This window comes from Herpailurus yagouaroundi, unplaced genomic scaffold, assembly GCF_014898765.1.
Source record: "Herpailurus yagouaroundi ecotype Mexico unplaced genomic scaffold, PumYag 217, whole genome shotgun sequence".
In the NCBI taxonomy this organism is placed as follows: Eukaryota; Metazoa; Chordata; class Mammalia; order Carnivora; family Felidae; genus Herpailurus; species Herpailurus yagouaroundi.
The window spans coordinates 564677-576868 of record NW_024412448.1 but is presented as its reverse complement, the minus strand read 5'-3'; the positions used below and the strand labels follow the sequence as shown (position 1 = coordinate 576868).

The window sequence follows — 12192 nt, the reverse complement described above, 5'->3', positions numbered from 1 at the left end:
TTGCCCCTACTTGAACCATCCCCACTTGACCTTTTGAGGCCCCACAACAGTCAAAACTAGTGTTGGAACTAAGCTGAAAAATGAGAGCAGAAAATCTAGATGCACAGACACACAAGAGAATAAGGCTTTCAAGAAAGACCTGAAAATAGAAACCTTGAGTCAAAGTAGAGTCCAGGGCTAGTTCTAGAGGGTGGGGTCGACAGGTGAGGCTGTGCTGTCAGCTCTGTGCCAGGTAATAGAGCTTGTTTTGTGGGTGGAAAGTTGTGTGCATCTGCTGGAGGGAGGCAGTGGGCAAATGGAGAGATCGAGTCACCCAGAAGTATCCCCAGTTTTCTTCCAGTTCCTAAGGATGCTGTGGTCAGCTTCCTGAGTAGGCTGGAGAGCTGGAGCAGATACTCAGAACCAGGACTGACCATTGCTGACCAGGGGCTGTTTGTGCCCACATGTAGGCAGAGAGCTCCCTGCAGAGTTGCAGTAGAAAGGTCTGTCCAGATGAAAGGAAGTGGGATTCCGGAGAAGTTGAACCCAAGTGAGAAGGGAGTGGGCGTATACTTGCAAGCAGAAGTGCTACAAGAATTACAGGCGGCCTGGGGAGAACACGTGTGGTGACGGTCCATTGCTCATGCACGTGTGGGGGCAGGGGAGCATCCGTGCAGCACTCCCCGCCGTCCTTTCCCAGTTGTGAACAGTGCAAGTGAATGTGTTAGTCTTTCTTACGCCGTGAAGTATGTGACTCTTCTCAAGATGATAATAGCAGCGATGGGAGGGGTATGGCTTCTCAGACCATCTTCTTTTTGCATCCTTCAGCTTCTTGATGTCATGTGAGAACTTTAAGCATCTCAAATGATGGGGATTAGTAACACAGCCATGCTAACACCTGAGAAGGTATCAGGCAACTGATGGGAGAAACATGGGGCTTCTGGAAGGCGACAGCTTGTAGGTCACCATGGCAATAAATAGCCCCTCTTGACGGAATTAAATTAATTTGCTTCCTTCCTAGCTTGACATTTTAAAGGGCCTGCTAATTCTCTCTTCATGATTGAGGACAGACATTTCTCTTTTCCTCCAAATAGGAGCTCAAAGCATCAGAATCTTGTTGCGATCAGAGCAGAAACACTGCCAGGCACGCGCGCTGCGTCTGTGGGTCCTACGCGCCTTCCCTCCGCCTCCGGGTGGCGTCTGCTGACTTCTTGCACCTCAGAGCCCCCTTTGGGGCAGGGTGGGGGTGGGGAGATGCTGGGAGGCCTTGTTAGGATTTGGTCACGGAGCAAGTGATTTTTGATATTAGGAAAAAGGAAGTTAAGAAAACACAGTCACGAGAAACCAGAATTCAAGAACTTCTGATTGTGTGGAGGGGCTTTTTCGAGGTTCTCTTGCCCTGCTTTTGGCACTTGTGGAAGTGTGTGGGAGCATGGGGATTTAAAAACGATTTACGCCTTCAGCCTTCCATTCCTCTTCTGAACCTGAAGTCCTAAATTTAGCAAATAGCTTGAGAGTGCTTTCTGGAAGAGGCAGACTCCAAGATCTGAATCAGAGGTGGGAACACCCTTAACCACCCCTAGCAAGGTTCTGGGGGATAACAGGGGAGAGGGGACCCCACCAAATATTAGGAGACTTGACATTTAGCACGTGGGTTTTAAACCCTCAGTGATCCCTCTGAGAACTCTCCAACACTTGTCTTTGTCCTTAATCATAGGAGACCACTTATTTTTTTATTCTTTTATTATTTTCAAAAAAAAATGTTTCAAGTTTCTTTCTTTGTTTTGAAAGAGAGAGAGCGAGAGCGAGCAGGGAAGGGTCAGAGAGAGAGAATCCCAAACAGGCTCCTCACTGTTTGCACAGAGCCAGATGTGGGGCTCTAACTCACAAACCGAGAGATCATGACCTGAGCTGAAATCAAGAATTTGATGCTTAACTAACAGAGCCACCCAGGTGCCCCATAGAAGGTCATTTAAACTGTAGGGGCGGTCTGTATCTGCGGTCCTGGGGATGGAGCACGATGATTGGTGTTCAGTAGGGGCTCATTAAATATTAGTTTCACTTAAAAGGATGACATCGTGGGGGTGCCTGGGTGGCTCAGTCGGTTAAGCGTCCGACTTCAGCTCAGGTCATGATCTCACACTCTGTGAATTCGAGCCCTGCTCGGGCTCTGTGCTGACCGCTCAGAGCCTGGAGCCTGCTTCAGATTCTGTGTCTCCCCCTCTCTCTGCCCCTCCCCTGCTCATGCTCCGTCTCTCTTTGTCTCAAAAATAAATAAAAAGATTTAAAAAAAAATTTTTTTAAAGGATGACATTGTGTATAATTTAAAAAACATTTAAAGCGTTAAGGAAAGTTGGGTCTTGAAAAAATGTTTGAAGGGTACATAGGAAATACATTTCCTAAGTGTGTATATATATATATATATATATTTTTTTTTTTTATCAAGTATCACCTGACTTTAATTTCTCCAGGAAACACTTCTTGATAACTCCTACTTGCTTAATAGCTTATTTTTATGTAACTAGAATTATTTATACTTATTTGTTACATTAAACATTTTTGCGGATATCAGTTTGAAGATTTTTGTCATTTGTGTTTATAATTATTCATCTGTACTATCGACCGTGGTCAACTCTAAGCTTTGCAAGGCTGAGAATTTGTTTTCCCTTTCATCTGTGACTTTCAAAATACTGGACTGACCTGTTGAGGATTTTCTTATCAGAAAAGAAATGTGGAAACAAACTTAGCTTCACATCAATGCCTAAAAATTGTTGGAACACTTTCCATTGTGTCCTCAATTGTCCTCCGCTTTGCTCTGTCCCAAGATAAAGCCACCAATCCTTCCAACCGCCAGGAGGACTGGGAATACATAATTGGCTTCTGTGATCAGATCAACAAAGAGCTTGAAGGGTGAGTCTCAAAGCCGTTGGGAGGCAAGTGGGAGAGAGCTGACTGTAGAAGTAAAAACTGGCCAAGGAGGGCCAGTCACGTGGTCCCAGGGTCAGTGCCTGAACGCAGGGTCTGCTTGTCTCCCAGGCCACAGATCGCTGTCCGACTGCTGGCCCATAAGATCCAGTCTCCACAGGAATGGGAGGCAGTCCAGGCCCTGACGGTATGTGGTTTCATTGCGATGGTGGATTTCAGTGAGCCCAGGCCTTTCCTCATGCACCCACTGGGTTCTCTGGGGTTTTCGTGGCTCACGTCCTAAGGCAGCTGGAAGTCCCTGATACTAGATCTATCTGGAGCGCGTTCTGTAAACTGTCCCACGAATGCGTATGACTGAAGTGCAGTCCCTGCACCATGGCCACCGGTCTTGTGGGAGAAGCTGAGTGGCTAAGGGAAGGAGCCAGAGGCAGGAGCCCTGAGCCCAGGGTGGAGCCCAGAGGCGGCTTCTTGAAGAGATGCTAACAGCTGTGTTGCCAGTTAAGAGTTAGCCAACTAAAGGAAAACGAGGCAAGTAAAAAGTTGTTCTGTAGCTAAAAATGACGCTAGCTCCTGCTGAAGGCACCACTGACAGGTGGAGCTTAGTGTTTATTCAGAGGGGACAAGTGTGGCACTGAGCCAGAGGTGGCTGAGCTCACAGGATTCCTAGGTTCTCCCCGACTTCAGCCAGGTCATGCATGGGAAGGGCGCTCAGATGGCTCACGTGCACACCTCTGTTGCGTTCACTGCAGAGAGAAGGCCTTATAAAACAATGCTTCTCAACCTGGAGTGGGTTTCCTCTCCAGGGGACCTGTGGCAGTGTCTAGAAGCACTTTTGGGTGTCACGTGTCATGGGGCATTACTAGTATCTAGTGACTAGAGGCCAGGGATGTTGCTGAACATCTTACAATGTGCAGGACGGGCTTCCACAACAAAGAATGGCCCAGAACGTCAGTAGCGATATGCTGGAAAACCCCTGCTTTACAAAGTCAGAAGCCAAAAAAGGGAACACTGGGGTGGAGCTCTCCTGGGCATAAACCGCAGGCCCCAGGGCCCCAGGAAGCACCGAAAACTTAAGGTAGTTTATGTGCCTCAGAAGGAAAATCGATGGGAGCAGGGAGAGAAAATATGTCTTTGAAAAAGAAAACTGTTTAAATATTATCTTCCATCTTCCCCAAACATTGATCAGCTTATAGCAAGAGCCCTGGACCCAGAGTCAGAGAAACTTTCTGTGTCTGGGCCTCAGTTTCCTCATCTAAATGATGAGGGCGGAATCTTGCAAGCAGGCACTTTCTACGACAGACATTCAACTGTCTTGGTATCTGGGTCCCAGTGCTTTGTTCTTTAGTTCCTATTCGGTTCCGCAGAAGAGGTTTAAGGGGCCCAAGGTGTCCGTGATCCTGTTGCCCTGATGCTCCGGGGGGGGGGGGGGGGCCAGTGCACACAAACTTCCCGATCGGTTTCTTCCTTGTGAAGGTCTAGTCACTGTGATCTATGTGCAGGGTCCTGGCTGAGCGCCAGCTCCGACCCTCACCCGCACTGAGCACCTCCCCTCCATGTGGCTGTAGGTGCTGGAGGCGTGTATGAAGAACTGTGGCAGGAGATTTCATAATGAAGTAGGAAAGTTCCGGTTTTTGAATGAGTTAATCAAAGTCGTCTCTCCAAAGGTCAGTCAGTGGCGGTTTTCTCATTTCTAGGAACTCCTTTCGTGTTCCTCCCCCTCTCCCGTCTTACTGGCTTCACCTTGCAGCCGGCATCTCCACAGAGCTGTCTTTAGAGAGCTGTCCACATCTTGTCCTCAGAGAGCTAGGCCCTGAGTGTAGCAGGGTGACCATGAGGCCACAGGGACAGGCAGCCCTCTGATGGACTCCTGGCCTTAATGTGACAGGTGATGTGGCCGCAGGTGTTAACGCGCACCCTGGCTGGGGGGGGGAGGGGGGCTCCTGGGACCGCGGTCACTTTTCTTTGGTCCGTCTTCCGTAGGTCTAAGGAGTTACTCTTCTCATCACTCAGCCGCTCAGCTTCTGTTGCTCGCTGGTGTTGCTTCAGCTCTAGGCACCACTTAAAGCACAGGGAGCAATTTTTCATACTTCAGACATTCTCATTAATTCCCCTGAGATAAGTTGCCATTGTTTCTGGGAGATTGTGCATGGAAACTCCCTGTCTGAGCACAGACTGTAGCCCTGATAGATCCTGCTCTGCCACGGTGGTGTCCTTCTATGTCACACACACCGGACACCTGCCGCTCTGGGACATGCCTGAAGACTGGGGCTAACCAGCCACCTTTCATTGCCGTGAAGAGAGCTTTCCCATGGTCTCTGCCTCTGACACCAGTTACGAGGTTTTTCCCTAATTTCCTTTTGCCTCTTAGTACCTGGGGGACAGGGTGTCTGAGAAAGTGAAGACCAAGGTGATCGAGCTGCTTTACAGCTGGACATTGGCCCTGCCAGAAGAAACAAAGATCAAGGATGCTTATCACATGTTGAAGAGACAGGGTATGTGCTTACCTTCCCTCGGCCTCCGAGCAGCCCCAGAGGCTGGTTAAGGCCAGGAAGAATGAGGGGGTGTCTGCCATCCCCTCCTGAAGGGAAGATCCTGGGAAGGGCTCAGCTGCGGTTTGATAGGTTGAGATGGTCCTCACCCCTTGCAGGTCCTGGTCACAGGGCTGTGCCCGCCCTCGTTGTGTGAGGAACGGCCACAAGGTGACCCCAGCCTGAGCAGACACTCCGCCCCCTTATGTTCCCTTTCAGGCATAGTGCAGTCTGACCCACTGATCCCCGTGGACAGGACACTGATCCCCTCTCCACCGCCTCGTCCCAAAAACCCTGTTTTTGATGATGAGGAGAAATCCAAGGTAAAGTGCATCCCAGCCGATAGCGTCCTCAGATGAGGCGTGGGCTCACTCAGTGCCACGGGGGCTCCGGTTCCTCTGCGGTCTCCCAGGTGGGGTGTTACCTTTCCCTTTACCTTCGGTACCTCCTCTTCCAGCTTTTAGCCAAGTTGTTGAAAAGCAAAAACCCAGATGACCTACAAGAGGCCAACAAGCTCATCAAGTCCATGGTGAAGGAAGTGAGTGGGCCCTGGGCCTTGGGGCGGAGGAACTCTTGACCACAGAACAATAGTCCCTTCCCCTGGTGTGAGGCCTGCTGCTTGCCCTTGCCCCCAGCCCTCACCTGGAGAGGCCAGAGAGCGGGCGGCGCGCTGGAGCTTCTGGGGGGAGAATGGACTAGAGGAGCAAACCTGGATGGGGCCAGCCTGGGGGGTAGGGCGGGCCGTTATTTTAAAAGAAAAAGTGCGTCAGGACTGGGACTTGTGTTTCCCAAGAACCGTGCATGAAAAGGAGCTTCCACTGGGACTGGCCTCTGCGCGTGTCCTCTGGTGCAGTCCTTGCTGTGGGGCATCAGGGGCCGTGGGATGAGTCTAGTTAGCTTTTTCTCCTTGATCATCTTCGATACAGGACGAGGCACGGATCCAGAAGGTGACCAAGCGTCTGCACACTTTAGAGGAGGTTAATAACAACGTAAAGCTGCTCAATGAGATGCTGCTTCATTACAGCAAAGAGGATTCTTCAGAGGCAGATAAAGAGCTCATGAAGGTAGGCGCGTCTCCGGGGGGCTGGGCTCTGGGAACGGGGGCCAGCCTTTGCTCAGTACCTGCCATTCCTCATTAGTCAGCACGGCAGCCGGGTGGCGGTGGGAGCAGTGACACCCCCATTTTACACGAGCTGTGGCTAACTCAGGCTGGAAGAGCCGTGTGTACACCCGAGTCTGTGTGACCCCGCGGACCCACCATCAGGGCTCACTTCTCTCCACCTCAGGGACATTTGGGTAGAGAGACCCACCCTGTGCCCCTGACGCTGCTGCACCTTAGTCCTTGGTCACATAGATGCTCTGAATTCTGAGGCATGTGCTCACCTCGGGGACAGGAAGGGACACACTCCCACTGGTCCTAAGCAGACCTTTCGGGTGATCCACCGTGGTGACAGCTGGGAGCAGGAAGATGTGTGCTCTGAGCCCGGTTCTGCCAGTAACTGACCATGGCACTAGAGGAGCCCCCTGAGCGTCTGGACGTGAACACCGCACTGGAGGATTTCCAAGGGACTTTGTAGCTCTCATTTTTAGGTCTGGGACTCTTTCAGGAGCTGTTTGATCGGTGTGAGAATAAGAGGCGGACATTATTCAAACTAGCCAGTGAGACAGAGGACAATGACAATAGTTTGGGTGAGTTCAAGAGTAGTTGGCAAGGATGACCCAGGAATGTGGGTTTGGCCCGGAGGCGTGGAGTGGGGGAGTGTCATGGCCTGGAGTGAGAAGTACCTCTTTTCTGCTCTAGGGGACATCCTCCAGGCCAGTGACAACCTCTCCCGGGTCATCAGCTCTTACAAAACAGTCGTTGAAGGGCAGGTGGTCAATGGTGAGGTAGCCACCTCAGCCATTCCAGACTCTGAAGGTAAAGTGTTCCAGTTCTCCATTCTGGACCCGTCCAGACCAGCCCCGGGCCCCACCACCGAGCCATCCAGACCAGCCGTGGGCCCTGCCACCGAGCCATGAGCCCTGAGCGCTTGACCCACAAGCCATCCTGCAGGGCCCGAGGGGATTCTGAGCCACTCCAAGTGGTCCTCCAGCTTCCCAGAGGCCAGGAGCTGTGGACAGGGTTTTCTTTGCTTGCTTCTTTTCAGTGTTGCCCAGGCTGGAGGCCGCGCTCAGGGTTCTGCTTCCTTCTGTGCAGCCACTAGAGTGGCCCCTAATCAGTCCCGTCCCCCTCCATTCGCCCATCCAGGAGACCACTCCAGGGACCAAGGCACTCTCATCGACCTTGCTGAGTTGGACACACCAAGCAGCTCATCCTCAGTGTCGGCCCCGGCCCCGGCCCCTGCCCCACCGTCCTCCGGCATCCCTATCCTCCCTCCACCCCCCCAGACCTCAGGCCCTGGGCGCAGCCACCCATCCAGTCATGCCGAGGCCGCCCTGGGACCCAACAGCACAAGCAATGCCCTCTGCCTGCTGGACGAGGAGCTGCTCTGCTTGGGTGTGTCCTGGAGGGGCCAGCAGAGCAAAAAGGCGTGTGGAATCGGGAGGAGGGCTGAGGGGTGGCTGTGTACTTAGCAGAGGTGGAGAAGGGGGCTTCAGGTGGAGGGATAGAGTCCAGTTCAGTGGCCTTCAGGGCAGTCTGCACCCAGGCTTCAGCATGGACGCAGTGGACTGTCCTGCTCTGCTCCCCACCTCTGCGCCCCCCACCCCCCACCACATACGGAACATAAGGACTGAAGAGGATCCCTCTCCCCCTGGAGGCTGCCTGGGGGAAAACCTCCCCGCCTGTCACCCCTTGATGCTCATTTTGTCATGTGACCTTCCCTGGGTGAGGTGGGACTGCCCAAGGCAGAGCCCCTTCTCACCATCATCTTCTGTTTTCAGGCCTTGCTGATCCAGCCCCCACTGCCCCTCCCACAGAGTCAGCTGGAAACAGCCAATGGCCCCTGTTCCAGGTAGGGACATAGGGGACATCACTAAAATGCTGGACGAGCTTCACTTCTCTTTCCCGACTCATCCTCAGCCCCAGTTGGCTGCAGCCAACTGCGGCGACTGTCCTTACTCCTTGGGGCACTGCCCTGCGTGCATTTAGGAACGTGGATCACATCCAAGGGCTGGCCTTGGCCTCAGGAAGCTGCTCGTCCAGTGGTGGGGTCACAGGGCCCCCAGGGAAGGGGGCCAGAGTTGGAGACCCGAAACCTGCCACCTGCGGCAGACCCCTCCACAGCCTTTGCTCATGCACTTTCCATCCCCAACAGAACGAGCAGCTGGACCTGGACTTTGGCGGCCCCGAGCCCGGGAGTGCTGCCGCCAGCCCCTCGGATGGGCCTCTCGTCCCGCCCTCAGCACCGTCCGCGGGCAGCTCCCAGGCTCCACTGCCGCCCTCCTTCCCAGCTCCTGCGGTCCCAGCCAGTGTTCCCGCCCCCAAACCAGGCTCCTTCTTGTTCCCAACTGGACCGGCCCCAGCCCTCAAGGCTGAGCCCACAGCCCTCGGGTACCACGGCTCGGCTTTGGGCGATAGCACCCTGCACCAGCTGGATGCCCTTGATCATCTTCTTGAAGAGACCAGAGCGTAATGAGTGGGGGAGAGCTGGGTTGGGGAGGGCTGGACCTGGGTTTGGCAGAACCAGGGGCAGCTCCAGAGGGTCTGGGGATGTGCCCTTTTGGCCTACTGAGTCAGGTGGGAATCTGGAAACGGTGGGAGGTGGGGTAGTAAGAACCGCTCTGCCTGGCGGGAAGGGGAGAGGTGCTTTGAGGGGTTGGCGCTATAGCTTCCCCAGGTCTCTGACTTGCCTTGTCCTCCTTCCTGCCTCTCAGGACATCAGGTCTGGTGAAACCCGTCTCCTCCATCTTCTTCCCTGGGGCCACCACCTCCCCTCTGGTCCCCACCAGCACCACTGCTCGGCCTCTCCTCCCCTTCTCCCCTGGGCCCAGCAGTCCTCTCTTCCAGCCCCAGGGCAGCCCCATGAAGGGGCCAGAGCTCTCCCTGGCCAGTGTCCATGTTCCCCTGGAATCTATCAAGCCTAGTAAGTGTCGGAAGCATGGGGTGGGAGGGGATGTGGGGCCCAGGCTGTGGGGTCATAGGGAATGAGGGGCGGGCACAGGCTGTCTGCCCAGGTCCCTTAGAGCCAGACATGACCCGCTTCCCTGCTGTCTTGGGTCTCTCCTTGTTGCCACTGGACTCTTGGGAGGTTCTGAGAGGCTCTTTCCCAGATTCTTGCAAGGAGCCTGCTGGCCACAGGGTTGCCCGGTCCTGCCCACTTGGCTGTGGCCAACACCCTCTGGGCTCTGTGAGGTTTCTCCTTCACCCACATGATCTCTCCTCACAGGCAGCGCCCTTCCTGTGACAGCCTATGATAAAAATGGCTTCCGCATCCTCTTCCACTTTGCCAAGGAGTGTCCGCCTGGACGGCCTGACGTGCTGGTGGTGGTAGTGTCCATGCTGAACACAGCTCCCTTGCCCATCAAGAGCATCGTGCTGCAGGCCGCAGTGCCAAAGGTACCCCTGGCTTCCTGGGGCCTCTAGAGGCAGAAGTAGCCTTATCTTGAACCCACTGGGTTGAGGGGCCCTGAGGCCAGCAGGCAGCAGCCATGTGTCCATTGTGACTCCGGTAGGCTCCCTCCTAGGGGCACCTGCCATCTCTCTTCAAAGGAGCTTCTCTTTTTCTTCAGTCAATGAAGGTGAAGTTACAGCCACCCTCTGGGACAGAGCTGTCTCCATTTAGTCCCATCCAGCCGCCTGCAGCCATCACCCAGGTCATGCTGCTGGCCAATCCGCTGAAGGTGAGCTAGAACCAAGGTCCATCCTGAAGCCCTAGCTGCCCCAGATTAGGACCTCTGCCTCCCAGTTTGAAGTGCCGTGATACCGCAGCATTAACTGTGTCCCTTTCCTACCCTGGTTCAGTGGCCGAGTGAGCCTGGGGTGGTGACGGGAGCACAGAAAGGGCCCCAAGGTTTGAGGAGAAGAGGAGGTCTCACACGCTTGCCCCTTTGTCACAGGAGAAAGCGAGGCTTCGGTATAGGCTGACCTTCGCCCTGGGAGAGCAGCTGAGCACAGAGGTGGGCGAGGTGGACCAATTCCCTCCTGTGGAACAGTGGGGTAACCTATGACCCCAGAGGACTTCGTGTCACCTCCGCATTGAAGCTCAGGCAGGCTGCCACAAGACAGGAGGGCTCTCTGGTCCAGTCATTCTCCACATCCTGACTGCAGTGCTTAGAGCTTTGATGCGGAACAGGGGCCCTGGGCATTGCTGCTGGGAGCCAAGCTGCTGCCGTGATGATCTCTCATTGGCCCCCTAAAAGGACCTGTTTTTTTTGTCTACCTGTGTGACTTGAAGTGGCCATGTGCTGTCAGGGGTGGGGAGTGGCTCCAGACTCTGCACTATCGCCCTGGGAACGAGGACCCAAGGCAGAGGAGTAGGTTTTTTCCTCCCATGCTGGCATCCTGATGCCATAAGGGGGGAGGGCTCTAAAGAGACTTGGCACCCTCCCTCAAGGACCATGTTCTCACACCCCCCCAGAGGCCTCAGCCCCCTCATCACTACTTTGTGCTTCCCCTGCTGGCAGGCTCCTCTTGGGAGGTAGGCAAAGCCCAGTGGTCCCAAGTGGCCCTGGGCATAGAGAAGTTGACGTACTACCGAGTCCCCAGCCCTGCCTTCCATGGGCAGCAGCATTCTGGAATGGCCGCTGGGTGAGGAGTTGTGTGCTCATCTCTGGTGGTTGCAGGCTGTGTCCTATGGACGTCGCAGTGGGATATGAAACTCAGCCTATTAGAAACAGAACTTGGCCTTGTGGCAGCCAAAACTAGGGATACAAAAGAAAATGGAAGAGAACCAGTGTCTCCCCTTCTCTGGAAGCAGGTACTCAAAGCTTTCTGGGAAAAGTGTGCCTCCTGCCTTGGGAATAGGCCATCCTACTCACTACCTCTTGCTTGGCATGAAATAAACTCTCCTGCCCTTTGAGTCTCTGAAGGAGAGGACAACTCCCATCATCCTCTGCATTCTCCTGCTTAGGCCTCCCCCTCTTCCCACCATTTGGCCTGTGGTATGGCATGTATTTGGGAACAGGCAGCCTCAGGGTCAGGCAAATTGCACTAGACTTCTTACCTGTTGCCTAGGAACCTTGACTGTCCCCAGCTGCTGAGGGGCATGTCCGCAAGATACGGGGTCTGGAGGTGGTGAGATTAGGAGCCGTGCTTGAATCGAGTCACCAGACCCTATTGCTTCGGCAGTGCTCAACCTCCGACCGCTTGTCCGAGTTGCTCCTACCAGATGCAAGTGGGCCAGGGACTCCAGGCCTCACAGGGCAAGAAAGGGACAACCACCAGCTGAGGAAAGAGCACTCAGCTCATCTGGGCTTAGCTGGATGGCTCCAAGCCATCTCTGGGGAAAGGTGGCACATGCCACAATCCCTGATCCCTCCCTGCACTTTGCCAGGTTTCCTTACTGTATCAGAAGGTCCTCTCCCGCTTCCTTTCCAGCTTCCGCAAGCAGAATTCACTGCTTCATTATTAGAACAGGTCAAAAGTGAATCCATTCACAACATACAGAGTAAATCCAAGAGCTTTCCAAAAGCTAGCTGCTAGCAGCCCTGGGAAGGTTTATGGGATTACTGTGTGAAAATACACCTTTATAATAAGCTTTAGACATTAAAATTGAGTGTTACTACTGAGGTCACTGCTTTGTGACAAATGGCTGTATACAATATCCCAGCTCTGCTGCCCTTGTTCTGCTGCATGTCAAATAAAATCATTTTTGCCGTA

At 53.9% G+C, this 12192-nt stretch overlaps 1 protein-coding gene across 3 annotated transcripts in view; it reads left to right on the top strand.

Moving 5' to 3' along the window:
* GGA3 (golgi associated, gamma adaptin ear containing, ARF binding protein 3) overlaps nt 1–12192 on the top strand; it is a 16125-nt gene extending 3933 nt beyond the window's left edge. For 2 of the 3 annotated variants that reach the window (XM_040456381.1, XM_040456382.1), the window contains exons 2-17: nt 2805–2889; nt 3016–3091; nt 4470–4568; nt 5273–5396; nt 5652–5755; nt 5890–5970; nt 6359–6496; nt 7040–7121; nt 7234–7350; nt 7681–7929; nt 8316–8386; nt 8690–9003; nt 9249–9457; nt 9761–9930; nt 10104–10214; nt 10431–12192. In XM_040456381.1, coding sequence (XP_040312315.1) covers nt 2805–2889; nt 3016–3091; nt 4470–4568; nt 5273–5396; nt 5652–5755; nt 5890–5970; nt 6359–6496; nt 7040–7121; nt 7234–7350; nt 7681–7929; nt 8316–8386; nt 8690–9003; nt 9249–9457; nt 9761–9930; nt 10104–10214; nt 10431–10541 — 2141 coding nt within the window. In that variant the 3' untranslated portion in view covers nt 10542–12192. The remainder of the gene's footprint in view (nt 1–2804; nt 2890–3015; nt 3092–4469; nt 4569–5272; nt 5397–5651; nt 5756–5889; nt 5971–6358; nt 6497–7039; nt 7122–7233; nt 7351–7680; nt 7930–8315; nt 8387–8689; nt 9004–9248; nt 9458–9760; nt 9931–10103; nt 10215–10430) is intronic. The other variant, XM_040456383.1, reaches the window with a different exon arrangement.